This window comes from Calidris pugnax, unplaced genomic scaffold (genome assembly GCF_001431845.1).
Source record: "Calidris pugnax isolate Ruff unplaced genomic scaffold, ASM143184v1 scaffold103, whole genome shotgun sequence".
In the NCBI taxonomy this organism is placed as follows: domain Eukaryota; kingdom Metazoa; phylum Chordata; class Aves; order Charadriiformes; family Scolopacidae; genus Calidris; species Calidris pugnax.
In genome coordinates, this window is record NW_015090990.1 from 9,610,139 (window position 1) to 9,625,705 (window position 15,567).

Genomic DNA, 15,567 nt, shown 5'->3' on the forward strand with positions numbered 1-15,567 from the left:
GGTGAAGGGCTTGGCGGCGGCGGAGCGGCCTCCGGGCGGCAGGGCGGGCGGGCGGCCTCCTCCCCCGGCATCTGCGGACACAGGAGAGAGCATCAGCATCCCGCCAGACAGGGGCTTCACCCAGGCATCAGCATCCTGCCAGACAGGGGCTTCACCCGGGCATCAGCATCCCACCAGACAGGGGCTTTGCCCAGCAGTTTGCTAACAGGCTGCATCCTAAGGCACTGCAAAAACCAAGGGGGTCAGCCCTGGCAAGGGGCGTGCAAGGCTTCAGGGCCTGGCACCCAGGAACAGCAGGGGTTTTGATACCACCCCAGAGTAGCGGGTTACACCCCGAGAATGCCTGTGAGGGACAGCTTGTGAGAGACAAAAGTGGCTGCAAAGTGACACAGCAGATGTGGCCATTGCACAGTAGTAACACAGGGAGGGAAGAAATGGTGAAAAACAAGTGTTATGGTACCATCAACCCAAAGCAAGGAAATCTTAGCTTTTAAATTACATTTAACAACAACAGTCCAGCAAAAGGCTCTTTTCAACTCGTTCTAGTAGCTGTTATCTAAGGATGTACTTGTGCGCGTCAGGAAGAAGGCAGCCAGCCTTGCAGTTGAAGTACTGTTCTGTGATGCCAGGAACTTTTGTATTAATACACATTCCCAAAATAGACTGTGACACAATAGAAAATACCAGCTCTAAGGGACTGTTTTCTACACATGTGCTGAAAAATTACGTTAGTCTATAAAATATGTAAGATTCATAACACCCTACAAACCCCCATGGCCCAGGCATCCTTCAACAACTGTGAAATCCTAGGTCCTTAACCTTGCAAACCTCACTGGCCCCAGATCTTCTTTGTTTCAAGAGGCACGAGGTTTTGTGCAGCTGTTTTGCCATCCAGAAGAATACAGTGCATGCCCCAGACAAGCCTCCAACTGCTGTGTGCGTACCAGCCAGCTGGGATGCCTCATGCACTCCCTAAGTGGTAAATCATGCTGCTGGGGAGCTGACGCAGATGTACTTTCCATTTGGAAAGTAGATCCTTTTTCCTGGTGCACAAGGGAGGATTAACCTGGAATGCTCTCATGCTCCCCTCTGGTCCTGCACACCCACTGCTAAGGCAGGACCTAGTCCGCCCGACTGCACTTTGCAGGTAGCAATTCAGCATTGCTGAGATCTTTAGTTCTCGTCAATAACTAGGAGGATGGGTGGAAAGAGGAGCCTCACTGCTCCCTCATAAAACCTAGTATTAAGAATAAAATAAGATTCAAGCTGACAACTACACTTCCAAAGAGCTGAAGATATTTGAAGACTTTTTCAATCCCAGCAGGCAATTTATTGCAGTGCTATGAAGGTTTTAAGCAATGTCATTTACTTTTTCACACTGGAACTGCAAGGTCTTTCTTACCAGCATCTCGACTTGCAGCAGATCTGAGCTTTGGCATTCCAGCTTGAAAAAGGCCTCCAAGGCCAGGTGGTCCACCACCGCCAAAGCTGCCACCGCCAGCACCACCAAAACCCCCGCTGCTGCCACCGCCACCTCCTCCGAAGCCACCGCCACCACCTCCACCAGGTCCTTTGGGTTCTGTTGGGAAAAAAAATCCTCCACGTTAGGCAGAGAAGCAAGACTGATCCTGCAAAGTAATCTCTTTCATTGGAGGAGCAATGCTTGCAGCTAGGGAAAAATGGATGAGCTTTCAAAACACCTGAGTCCTTGTTCAGGTTGGATCATCACAGCTACCATCACCACCACTATTGCACCACGGAAGCAGTGGTGCAATGAACATAGTCACCGTGTTTTATTGAGCCATCACTTTCTTTTAGTCTGCTCTGGTCTGGAAAGTAGAGAAACAGTCACTATGGAGAATTTGCAACAGCATAGATGGGAGGGACCTCTGAGAATATCATGTTGTCTTTGTTAGTATCTTTGTAGCTGCTTCCCATTTCTTCATACCTTTGCTCTCTTATCCTTCCTCCTCCACTTCTCTATAAGCAAACTGAGAGACAAGGCAATTTATGGGAAATGGGGAAGGAAGGAGGGAGAGAGAGGTGTCACCTCTTGGAGAAAGCTCTGGTGATCACTTCTGGGAATGCACAGAGCTCTGTCGCTATTGATGACGTTGTGACTTATTTACTTATTTAAACAAAGCCTAGTGGGGAAAGAGATTTCATTCCCGTAGGTCCAGAAATGTAGTGACAGGATCATTAGCTGCTATTTTTTCCAACAGGCAGCAATTATTTTATCAGCCCTTCCCCCTCCTTTCTCTCTAATGTCAATATTTCTACTGTGACAACACTGAGATGCTAGAAGTAAAATGAAAGTGTTCCCACAACTACAAATACAGGGAAGAGCCCTATTCAGAGTATCACTGCAAAAAGAGCAAGTTGGGATATCTGTGGAGATCAGCTCCCAGATGATGGGCTACATGGCTGAGGATCAATTGCTAAATTTCTTGGCATCTCAATTTCTACAACTTTGGCTGGGTAAAGATTTCACTGACTTCAAAATAATTGAAGCCTGTGGATGAAAAGCACTTCTAATAATCCCACCCATAAAAAAGAAGGAAGAATGTGTTCATGGGGGAATGTTTCACCTCATCCTCTTGTTAAGCATGTTAGCTCAGTTCAGCTCTGAGTCACCTCTGGAGAAATGCTGCTACTATCGTTTAGTCTTTCATCATGATTATTTAATTAATGTAAGCAAGATAATAGGCTGCATCATTTTAATCTTACTTTAAGCCCCTTAATGCTTTTATCCAGCTCTTTACAATAGCTAGAACATGTAACTTTGCTTTCAGAGGTAATACTCAAGTGTTTAAAAACTAAGTACCTGGCTGACTGCAAGACTGTATCTATTTTTTCTATTATTCTTATTTGGCCACACTCTTTTGCGCACTTACTTCTTTCCTCATCATGCTCCTATCACAGTTCAGCCTTTAATTGCACGGCCAGACCTGGACTGAGTTGTATCACATTTGCTAATCAGTCTATAAAATTGTCTTCTTTCCCTAGGCAATAAATGCTGTTGCTCTGACACAGCAGGCCCTTGTACAAGAGCAAGTTGGGATATCTGTGGAGATCAGCTCCCAGATGATGGGCTACATGGCTGAGGATCAATTGCTAAATTTCTTGGCATCTCAATTTCTACAACTTTGGCTGGGTAAAGATTTCACTGACTTCAAAATAATTGAAGCCTGTGGATGAAAAGCACTTCTAATAATCCCACCCATAAAAAAGAAGGAAGAATGTGTTCATGGGGGAATGTTTCACCTCATCCTCTTGTTAAGCATGTTAGCTCAGTTCAGCTCTGAGTCACATAGGGTGTGAACCTCTGGAGAAATGCTGCTACTATCGTTTAGTCTTTCATCATGATTATTTAATTAATGTAAGCAAGATAATAGGCTGCATCATTTTAATCTTACTTTAAGCCCCTTAATGCTTTTATCCAGCTCTTTACAATAGCTAGAACATGTAACTTTGCTTTCAGAGGTAATACTCAAGTGTTTAAAAACTAAGTACCTGGCTGACTGCAAGACTGTATCTATTTTTTCTATTATTCTTATTTGGCCACACTCTTTTGCGCACTTCCTTCTTTCCTCATCATGCTCCTATCACAGTTCAGCCTTTAATTGCACGGCCAGACCTGGACTGAGTTGTATCACATTTGCTAATCAGTCTATAAAATTGTCTTCTTTCCCTAGGCAATAAATGCTGTTGCTCTGACACAGCAGGCCCTTGTACGTTGCTCTTCTCCTGTTTCTCTTCTGTCTCCCGAATACTTTTGCTACACAGGCTTTTCCAGGCTCCTCTCAGCACCTGCCGGGATGGGGAGTGAGACACAGCAGCAGCACAGCTGGATGGAGACCTCGTCTCCACTCAGGTAAGCGGAGCTGCTGCCCTGTGCGCGAGCACCGCAGGGGCAGGCTGGGCAAGGAGGAGCAGCCAAAAAGATAACACCCCTGCGTCACTCCAGGGGTGGCAAAGCTGCACACAGCAGAGTGACACCCAGGTGGGGCTGTGGCTCCTGGCTCTGGTCTGGCTTTAAGTGGTACTGAGGCCATTAACAAGCCAGTGGTGTTGTGCCAGGGCTGCCTTTGTTTTTATACTGTTAATGCAAAAATAGAGTCTAAAATTCCACCTTATTCTCTGTGCTCTCCTCAGTCCTGAGGGGGGTTTTGTTTGCCTGATCTGCTGCAGCTCCTCAGCAGAGCTCCTAGTAGCGTTTGCATAGTTTTCTGACTTTAGCAAACAAGGAAAGGAACTGCTTTATGAGAATAAGCAAACGAATTAACACTTGCGTTTCATAAGCAGTACTTGATTTCTCAGCTGACTTAATCCACGATGAACAGAATAATTTATTTTTATGCATACCAACTTCTGGCATTTTATTTTACCTACTTCTCTCATAGCAGTTCATCTGATGATGTATAAAGTAATTTTCTGCATTCAGATATGTAGAACCATTCACACATACAGAAACCCCAACATGCAGAATCATACTTACTGTCTAGAATTGGAGCACTTCTATCATTAGTAACAGTCTTCTTTAGCTTTTTTCCTTTGGTAATATCAGATAATAGAGCATTTCGCCCTGCTTGTTCTGACCTGCTTAGGGTTGGCTTTTCAGTATTTGCCTGCAAAATAAAATTAAAAATGAGGAGACAAAATAAACCTCAACTTCTCGCTACAAAGTTCTGCTCAAATATGCTAGTTACTCGAGACATCAATTTTTGGTTTAGCATACTGGAGTGGGTAGCATGCCACGTCTGGTTTTGTGAATGATATTATAGGTAGCCAGCCTTGTTATTGACTCGAGGCCCCAAACACTGCTGCTATTCTCACCCACACTATTCACTGAAAACAGAACACTTTTATATGAATTCACATTTTTTAACTCAAGATTTAGAGTCTCTGATTTTTTTAAAGCCAAGGCACATCTGTGGTAAATTGGAGTCTGAACAAGAACAGACTACACACATAATTTGATTACACAAAAAGGCGGACATTCTTCAAAGTCATAGCGAAGACTCCTAATATACAAATTCTGGATAAATCAGAAGAAAGATGGAGCTTTATCTACTACTTTAATTTTGAGATAAATGCTTTAAAATGGCAATCACCACCTCAACAATATAGACCTCTTCAAATAGACACAATGAAACCTTCAGAAGTATGAGGTTTGTCTTAATGGTCCTCTCTTTTCAGTTTATGTTTTGGCACAGGTTTTCAAGGAAGAATCAAAAAAAACCCAACATACACATATATGCACGCACACACGTATGTATATGGGTATTTCTTCTAGGAAATGGTAGTTCCTGAAAAGCTTTTTAACTTATCAGATCAGTGTTATGGAAATTTCCTGAAAGGTGGTGAGAGTTGCCATGGAGGGACCAACCATCGAGTCCGTATCTTGTTTGTGGTGGAAAATGAGGGAAAGACTTTTCAGTGGCACAGCCCAACCTCTCTGTGTAACCAGCTGGGTTTTCTATGAAGTACCCGAGTACTTTACAACAGCATTTCAAGAAGCCTTTGCTTTCTTGTCAGTGAGGTGTCCGACTGTTGGAGGCCAAACACAGCACAGGCTGTATTGCGGCGGAGGCTGACTTAAATCATGTCCCAAGTAGTCTCACCCACCATGGATGAGATGCCAGCAGTGGATCCTGTGCTCTGATATCACAGGCTGGCTGAGAGGACTATGCTGGCTAAGAACTATCCTTACCCAATTTAAACAATAAGATTGATTTTTTCCAGCTCAGGTCATGTAAGTACAAGAGTAAAACAAGGGAGAAAGTGGGAGTACGTGGCTGGAGAAAGGCAAGGGGAGAGCAAGACTTTAATTCCCCTGACTTAGACAAGCTGTTGAGGAGCTGTGCCTCTCTACCCAGGGTGCCTACACCAGATCAAACCACCAGTGTGGGAGGAAGAGGAGGATGGAGAGTCAATGTGGCTAGTGACATCCATATGGGCACTGGAAGGGAGTGGAAGTGGTGGTCCCTCTTGTAGGATCAATCATCAACTGTAAAGAAGTTTTCGGAGAGCTTTCCCCAAATATCATGCATACTCTTGTCCACATCTCAATGCCTCCGGACGTCTCATTCAATATGACAAGCAGTAACAGAGTATAAGGTACATTGGACAGTGTATAAGGTACATTTTCCTACTGTAAAACTTACCAAGGCCAGTGTTGGGGGTGGAGGAGGAGCTGGAGGTGGAGGCACAGGCATGGTGGAAGGCTGAACTCCGTCTGGTCTTGCTAAGAAACCTGCACAGCAAAACACAGAAACATACAAGGCCCAGAGGTTAATAGATTTTAATAAATAAATTTCTACTCAGCTAAAAAAACATCCTTGCAGCTAACAGGTTTATCTGCTACATTTTCTAAGTCTAAATAACCTGTAAAAAGCACATCATGTTTCATTGTATGGAAACCAGCTGCACCCTTAAACAGGGACTCCCTGTGTGACCCCCCCATTGCCATACAAACTCACAGACATACATATCCAGTTTTGCACGGATCCCCATTGCCATACAAACTCACAGACACACATACCCAGTTTTGCATGGATCCCCATTGCCATACAAACTCACAGACACACATACCCAGTTTTGCATGGATCCCCATTGCCATACAAACTCACAGACATACATACCCAGTTTTGCACACACACACACAACCCACGCATTGCTATGGCAATGCACAAAAATGCAACAACAAAATTGAACTCTGTTTAATCCAACAATCTTGTTCCTGCAGAACAGCAGCACATCAACTCTTACTGGAAGAAGGGATCATCTCTTTAAGACGATACTCAGAAAGAGATGCTGACCATTTAAAGCCCTTAAATTGCTGGAAGATTCACCCCCTCGGTGCATACACTGTTAGGGGTAGAGTGGAACAGCAGAGCTCTAGGAAAGACTCATGCTTCTTCCTTTCTCCCTGCTTGCTCTGAAGACTCCAAGCTCTATCATCACCTATGAACACATCTTCTTCCTCCTCAGGAGCACCACACAGAGTCATGCTCTGTGCCCTTTCCCAGAGGAGGAAGAGCCCACCCCACGCAAAACTTCCAAGCTAGGGCAATCCTAGGAAGGTCACACCTGAGATTTAGAACTTCATTGTAATGAAAACATTAAATGAAAACAAAGAAAGAAGAAGCATATAGGAATTTTTTTTTTTTTTTTTTTCAAGTCACAAAGGCTTTTTGTGGCATTTTGGAACACTGCTTGCTGGAACTGTGCCTATCAGAGGCTCTGGGGCTTTTCTAAAGGTGCTATGGCATTTCAGCATGTGCTTTGCTCTTGCCCATTCACCTGAGCCAGCTTTAGTAAAAGGGATTTGCCAGCATTTATATAATGTTTGCACAAGACAGGTAAACACAGTGGGAATAGAAAAAAGGGTTATTCTCCAGACAACCCCAGGCTGACGGTTGAAGTCCCCAGGGCAGTTATTTACAAGAATACACAGTTCTTATTTTCTAAGTCACTTAATTGTTTCTGATAAAATCATGGAGAACTGTAATAGCACAGCATCTGCCAAATCAACTTTAGTACAGTACCCTTTACAGTTTAAATGAGCCTTAGGAAAATGTTCTGAACAGAACAAAATGACATTTGCAGTGAGGGTTTGAGGTGAGTCACCACCTACAAAGTCTATAGTTGGCTCTGAGATGATCCATGATACACGTGCAAGAAAAAGAATGGTTAGAAGTACAGACTTATCTCATCAGATGCTCATGCTTCAAAAGAATTAGAATATAGCTATAACACCCCTCCCCCCACGCACACACAAATTGCTGAGCTACCTTCTTCCAAGAAAGCTTTTCTGACATAAGACTTTAATGGATTTTTTTCTAAAATCTTTAGGGAGGAAAGGGCTTGGAAAGGAATCGGATGCATCACTCCTAGCTCTGGAAGACTATCTAGAAAAAAAAATGGAGTTCAAAGAGGCGTGAGGCGCTACCACTGTCTGTAGTGCTTGCAGCTTTTCTTCTCCTGTGCTGCAGAAACTCTTTCCGGTTGCTGCGAAAGAGCAAGCGGAGCAGAGGGGAAGCTGGCGGGTGGACGGACAGACTGACTGACAAAGAGGAAACTGTGCGAAGCCAAGCCTACGCAGCACTGTGCAAACACACGCGTTCTCAAAGTCCTCTCATCAGTCATCTGCTGCGTTTCTGTGCATCTTATGGCATCTCCAGAGAGAAGCACCAGCTTCACATTCTGGGGGTCTGCTAGAATTCAGTTATATTCCTGTCTTCCATATTTCTAGCTCTCAGTCATTACATAAAACTCTGCACAAAGCCTTATCCTCTCCTGATCTGCTTATCCTAAATGCAAAATTTGAAATCTGAAGCCTATTAAAAGCACCAAGACTAATGCTGCTTTGTTCTTCAGCTTCCTGTTTAAAAAAATAGTCAACAGGAAAATTATTTCTTACAGCAGACCACAACCATCCTGTTTCTTAACACAGTCTTTTCACAGCTGCAGTTGTCTCTAGCTTAACTGTGCCATTAGGCTATTTCATCAAGCTTTTAACTCCTTCAGCTGACAAAAAAGTAGAAATTCTGCTCTCTGCACTGCTTTGATAAGAGGCCAAAGCAGTCTGGATAACGCACTGTGAGTCTCCTCAGCACTCCACGTACCATGGGAAAGTTTCTGGAGCAGGCAGAATACAGTTTGGTTTAATATCAGACTTTTAAATGAATTCCTTAAGGCAGCTCAGACCTGAATGCAGCACTTGAGCCAGCTGGTCCTTGAAATGCTTTCTCTAAAAAGCAGTATTTTTGTGAATGCTGTAACCTGTCTACCTGCCTGTAAGTAAAGTAATTGCCTTCTGCGCAGTTGTGCTGGTCCCTTCTACTTTTTTTATTTTTTTACTAGGTTGTTTTAGATCAGCTACATAATGAATTGGTGGGGACAAGGGGGAAGCAAGTCAATGCTTGAAGCCTGAGTTCTCTAAGCAGAAGCCACTCACTACCCCAGAACACATCCAGCCTCTCTAAAACTCTCCCTTAACACATTATTTGTGAGGAGGTACGGGGGAGAAGGGCACTGGGTGCCCCCTCTTTCCCTATCCCATCTTCCAAAGGGATGACATCTTCTGATGTACCTGTAGTCACTGACTGCACACTAGCCAGTATCTCTTCTGGTACCAAGGGGCTTTCTTGAGAAGACAGGAGTGGAAATTTGGTACACAGCTGCACGCTGGTAAGCTTAGCATTTAGCTATTGCTGAACAAGCCCTGTAGCCCCCAGGGCAGTTACCAGGAGAGTCTGGAAAATGGTATTTTGGAAGCACTGGACAAGCTTCTGTAACAGGCCCATCTCAGGCAGAACTGGCTTGCAGTTTAATGCAAGCATCCTGCAGAGCTGTTTGCTCACCGTGTTCTAGAGCACACATCTCCCTTAGGAGCCATCAGAAAAGAGACCATATGGCATGACTCAGAAACCTGCATGCACAAAAGTATAATGCATACACTCACAGAGCCAGTGAAACACCCCAGCTTGTAAAATTTTTGCTTAAATCATAAGTTACCACACTACTTCACTCTTACTTTTGTCACGCTCTGATCCTGCTCCTGCAGCTGAGAGAGAATTTCAGAAACTTAAGCTGAAACTTTGCAGCAAGAAATGGCACCTCTGTCTTTGAAGTTCTAACCCGCCCTTGCTGTTTGGTTGTTAGGCTTTTTACAATCTATTTCTTTGACTTTTTGTCAGCCAAAAAACCCAGCACACTCTGGATTTTTAAATTTGATTGCTATAAACCTGTAGGCAGAATAATAACGTACTGAAGAGATGCAGGGACCTGGGGGCTTGCCCACACAGCACAGGGGGCTGACCCTTGGGATGAGCAGCACCTCTCGGGCTGCAGAAGCAAAGCAGCTGAGTCAGCACAGTGCCCAACTCGAGTTCTGCAGCTGCTTTGTTCCTCACTAATTCACAGGAGCACTGTTTTGCACAGAGCATGGAGATGTCCTGAGATGTTGAGCACAACTCTGCAATTAGAGGGAAGCTTTGGTTTCAGCCCTACACTTCGGCAATGGACTCAGTTCATCATTTACTCTTGGTCAGTGAGAAAGAGCTGGCTTTAAGACATGGACTTTATGTTTAGTTGCAAACAATGGACACTATAAAATACCTGAAATAGTAACGGATCCACCCAGTAATAAAAGTTACCTACCAAATCTGTTAATAACTGAGTTACTCATAACACTCGGTGGTGCAGAGTGTTGAAAATGAGGCAATGCCAAAGGATCAAGGCTGAAGGGATATCAGTGCTTTGAAACCAAGGACACACGTGCTTGCGCAATTTACACTACTGCCTAGAAAATATCACAGCTTTTAAGCAGCTATAGGGAAATGTTATATCTAGCTGAGCACCGGTGGTGGGGCAGAAAGGATTACGGTAACTAACCCGCACACGTACAGCACAGTGCCGGCCCCGGAGCCCCCAGCACAAAGCCCTGCATTGTCAGGGAGAGAGAGGGATTTCCACAGCTGGCAGCAGCCACAGCAGCTGCTCTCCCGCTGCGGGGCGGGCGCCAGCAGCGCCGTGCACGCCGCTGATTCCTCCGGGGGTCCATAGCTGGGAGCCAGCACCCCACCACAGTCCTCACCCTGGCTCTGCCACCCCTCAGCTACAGCCCCTTGGCGCCAGGGCAGCCACCCTGCAGACCAACACCACCTTCTCGAGAGGGGTGTGCACGCAGCCTGCAATCTGCTGCCTTTTCAGAACGTCATCCCAGCCTTCAGCAAACGAGGTGCCCACCTCATCCCAGGTAAATCATATCATCACATAAGGAAGCTCTGATTTTTGCAAGCTACAAGGCACGCCTGGCACTCACTATCAGAAATGTCATTAAAATATTATGATATGCAACACGCGGTAAAAACTAATTTCATTCAAACCCCAAAGTATAAGACAAAGTATATGATGCATTCTGCAAAGAGCCCCTTGCTCTGTAAAGTAATCCCTAAAGAGCAATAAGCAAAAGTGGGACTAAACTGAACTTGGTGAAATACAACCTCTGGGCATTTCAGATTTAATTTGGTACTTCAGAAGTCATTTCAGGAGCATGATAAATGCTGAAAAGAAAGGTGACGTTTAACGTGGGATGGAGAGTGCGAAAAACCGTCCCGCAAGTGCAGTGTTTGCATCCAGTCAGCCATTTTGAGCTCTTTGAGGCACCCCCTCTTAAACGCCTTGAGTCAGAGGCAGACAGACAGCTCACTGTGGTTAATCATTTCCTGCATGATTAATTTCCAAGCAAAAAAAGAGGAAGGAACAAACAACTGTAGACATAAAATAGAAGTGATAGAACTCAAGGGGGAAAAAAACCCTAAAGTCACCAATTAAAATGCTGATTTGCCCTCTATGCAAAAGGATCAAACTTCCAAACTGATATTGATTTAGCTTGTACAAAACGCATTACTTCCTGCTGATGAAAGAAAGGAAAATTTTAAAAATCTGAATTTGAGGAAATGGGGCTGGATTACCAAGGACTTTAGTATAAAGTAGCTCTCAAAATAAAAAGGGCAACTAAATATAAACACATTACAAAGTAGTCGGAAAACAACTTAAAATCCGTTTCATACAAACCACAATACTTTTTTCATGAACTGTTTTTTTATGGGGTACAGAACTATTAAACCATTTTGATAAAAAAAAAGTTACTGTTTTTTCTTATCAAATTTGTTCAAGTCCCCCTGCACCCACTTTCCTTGGTGGACCTGAGTCATTAGGAAGTCTACACATCCCAGGTTCCACCACCATATACTCCAAAAGCCAGAGCTGTTTGCATTAAGAGAGTTGGGTGGGGGAGTGCGGCAAGGTATGAATGAGAGACTTTAGAGGATGCTGAAGACACTCCTCCCATGCAACAAGCACCATGCCAGTAAATCCCATCTGAAAAATACCAGATATTTTTCTTCTTCTCTTTTTATTAAAGTTTCTAAAAATATAGAAAACTATAAAAAAATATGTAGATAGATGGTTTTAAACCCTTAAAGAATTCACCAAGGACACCAAACCAAACCCAGTGCAGCATGAAGTCACCTAAATATACTGAAGAAGAATTCCCCTACAGGGTGAAGAAAGAATATTTAGGAGACTGTGGTGTCAGTCACTCGCACAGAGTAGGGCAAAGCCTCTGAGAGGCACTAAAGTACCTCAATACAAGATCTACTTGAGACACCAGAGGACTGACTGCTGTGTAACTGCTCTATACTCAGCACTCCTCCTAACTGGGATAAACCTTGTGAAGTCCAGGAGCTCAGGAGAAGGAAAGGGACATTAAAACACTACTCTCAGTATTTTTGAGTCCCTTAACATCAGCGACTGGTCTTTTAAGGATGGCTTCTGGCTAAAACAACACTCCTTTTGGTGCAGGGATTTCAAGACTGTGGGTCCTGGGAAAGGACATAAGTGTATGAGAATGCAGATTGTCCTGTCCTGAGGAAGTTGTGGTAGCAAAACAAGGCACTAACGTTTCACCCTTAAAACCACTTGCAGAGAACTGGACAGCCAAAAGAGAGACCAACAGAGGAGAAGTTACTTTGGATGCATGAGACCCAGGGAAATTCTGGGGAGCTGCTGCTAGTAGAGAGAGGAAGCCAACTTTATTTGGGACTTTTTGCATTTCAGAGAAACTCTCCACAGTACCTGAAATGAGTGGTATGACTTTCCACCCAGAGTGAAAAATGCCACCCCCTACACAAAAATGCCAGGGTAGAGAAAGTGACTGGTACCAGCGATGCCGAAGAGCTCTCGCTTGGACCCCAAGTCAGAGCTTCCTTTCTCTTTCCACAAGCAGCCCTCAGAGGGGTGACAGATGATAGGCTTCATTTATGGGCATGCAGGTAAAGTGGGTAAGGTCTACGTTGCCCCAAAATAGGACCTAGCCCAACCTGAATGACACAAAGGGACTGGCAATAACAGGAAGATCTGCCATGGGGAACCACACCTTTACAAACTTATCAGTGATCAGCTTAGGGGATTCCACACCAAACTGCTGTGGTCAGGGGTCAAAAAGGAGAGAAAAGGAAAGCAGGAGCCTGGAGGTCTCTGGCAGAATGCACAGGGCTGTTCTTGGGGAAGAAACACATGTCGAGCCAGTATCACACTGAGCATTTTTTCAGTCCTACTTAGGCTGCAGAGAGATGGTATATTTTTTGTTTTGTTTTGGACATAGCCTTTTCAATAAATTGCAGAGTTCTAATCTTTTACCTCTTAGAGCAGCATAACAGAGGTATGCGAAAGGTGCAAGTGCTGGGGGGGGGCTAGTGAGGAACAGTAAGATAAATAACCACAAGAGCAAACAAAGCGCAAGACTAGTTTGAAAAACAATGAGAGGATGCCAGGGGGTGCTTTCACACCTCTGTATGTGCTACCCCAGGCACCTGCACCCTGCCAGCCCTACAGCATCTCCATCTTCCTCCACCCCTTGTGCTCACCTCCCTCAGCCCTGAGCACCCAGCCAAGCGCGGTGACAGTGCAGGCAGCACTGGCTGCAGCTCACGCTGGGCAAATCCCCAGGAGCCCTAAAACCCCCTGAACACTTTTAGCCTACTTCTTACCATCGCAGGAAAACAGTAATAAAGCAGGTTACCGTAATAAAGTCAGTGACAAGTGAACTATCAGGTCACTGAGCCAGCACACAACCGCAGGGCACCAAGAGCAGTAACTGCCAGATGCACTCATGGTCCATGGCAAGTTGCATCCAGCAAACCTCATCTGCCAAAGGCAACCAGGAGTTACATGGCAAAAATCCAGCAGTGCTGCATCCATGGAAAATTACAGCTAAGAAACAGGCCGCCGTGGTGTCAGAATGTTGTTTTAATCCAAGTATTTTAAAAAGTTGTCTTACTTTTCAGTGACATATTTTTCAAGATCTGCAGAGGATCATAGGCAATGGCTAGCTTTGGAGGACTGCCCCCAGTCACCAATATAGTCACTATTTGGAAGCAGCAGCAAAGCTTTTGGTCAGTTAAGTGTTTGGATGTTGACTTGAGAAAAGTTGTTAATGTAAGAGCAAATACAGTATAGCGGGAAGTATCTCTCTGACTCACCGAAAACAGAAATTGCTTCCATCCAGTCCATGCTCCTATCATTTCTTTGAGCCAGTGCTTTCAGAGGAGACGTACAGAAATACTCCTGTCATGCTCAGACTCCCTGAGTTGGCTCACCATCCCCACCGCAGTGACACTGCCCGGGGAGCGGGACCTCAGCCCTGCAAACGGTGCTGGGAGCGAAGCCCCTGCACCAGCCACGGCAGGAGGGAGTCTCCCTGGCGTTTTAAAACAAGCACGTGTGTGTCATTCCTCAGCAGGAGGTTGGGGCCAAACGCAGCAGAGAAATCTACAGTTACTGGGCTATATCCCAGCCCTCAGAGCAGGAGGATGCAACTTGTGACATTGCAACCTCCTACAGCTCTCTCCCCACTCCTGCCTCCCTGCTAAAAAATGAAAAGCCCTTCCCCCAGCCCCTCCACTAAGAACAGCCCTACAGCAAGCAGCTTCACCCTCTCTCCCAGGCAGAAGGGATAGTTTAGGACAAACCTGTTCATGCCAGAGCTCTTACTTCAGCTGTCCAGAGCGCAGCTGCCTGCAATATTCAATCACCCACCATCCAAGGCCCCCTTCAGTCAACCCGAATGCCGGAAACCCAAGGCTGTGTTATCCTAGGCACACTGCCCAACACAGCCAACAAGGGATTCACCCAGGCTGGAGGCAACCTCAGTGCACAGCCCTAAAGAAAGGAACCCTCGTTACAGTGCTCTGGAGAGGCTGTAGGGACAACCTCTCCCTTAGGGACAATATACAGGGGCAACAAGGACCTTATGTCTCTATCTTATTCCCTCACCTGTTCCTCCTCATGAATATTTTGTGTTCACAAAATACTGTTCCTAATACATAGCCCAAGAGCTTCTCTCTGATGGGGCTGCTTTTTCCAATGTCTCTTTACTGCAGAGGTCATCACTCAGTGTCACGTGGCTGTTCAGCAGCATGCGCTTCACTGCACAGCTTTCTCCCCAAAACTTGAGCTGTCTTAAGCTCCAGGAGCTGTTGGTAGGGTGAACAGACTAGTTTAGAAATTAAGGATTGCTGAGTATTGCCTCCGGCTTATTCAGTCCTAAATCAGAACAAGAAGCATTGGATTAAGTTGAAAGAAATCCTGAAAAACAGGACTTTTCCCACCACAGGTTGTCCTCACAGCACAGCATGGCTCAGCTCCCCGACCGCACAGGGTCACGCGTGGCTGAGGGGGGCAAGGTGGAGGGCAGGAAGGGATGTTTCCCCCACCTGGTGACCCAGGGGCAGAAAGGCACGGGCTGGACTCGGATCCCCTGGCTTGCTACCATTGGAAAATAACTTTTGTTCACATTAGCATCCCCGCCTTTTGCCTTTCCACCTATTGCTCCAATTTTTTTTTTTTTTTTTTTTTTTTTTTTCACGGAGTTACCTTTAGCGGTCTGCTTCCCAGTGTGTCCCCATAAACCACTCTTCTGGTGTTACATGGCTACTGAATGTAGCTGAAATGGGTGGTGATTGAGAATGGAGTGAGTGTGGGCAGTAGGTGGCT

General features: G+C 45.2%; 1 protein-coding gene across 1 annotated transcript in view; it reads right to left on the minus strand.

The window, feature by feature from the left end:
• WIPF1 (WAS/WASL interacting protein family member 1) overlaps window positions 1–15,567 on the minus strand; it is a 36,191-nt gene that overhangs the window by 11,416 nt on the left and 9,208 nt on the right. Inside the window, exons 2-5 of the mRNA XM_014954137.1 lie at window positions 6,168–6,256; window positions 4,499–4,628; window positions 1,403–1,579; window positions 11–71 (exon numbers count right to left, since the gene is read on the minus strand). Coding sequence (XP_014809623.1) covers window positions 11–71; window positions 1,403–1,579; window positions 4,499–4,628; window positions 6,168–6,218 — 419 coding nt within the window. The 5' untranslated portion in view covers window positions 6,219–6,256. The remainder of the gene's footprint in view (window positions 1–10; window positions 72–1,402; window positions 1,580–4,498; window positions 4,629–6,167; window positions 6,257–15,567) is intronic.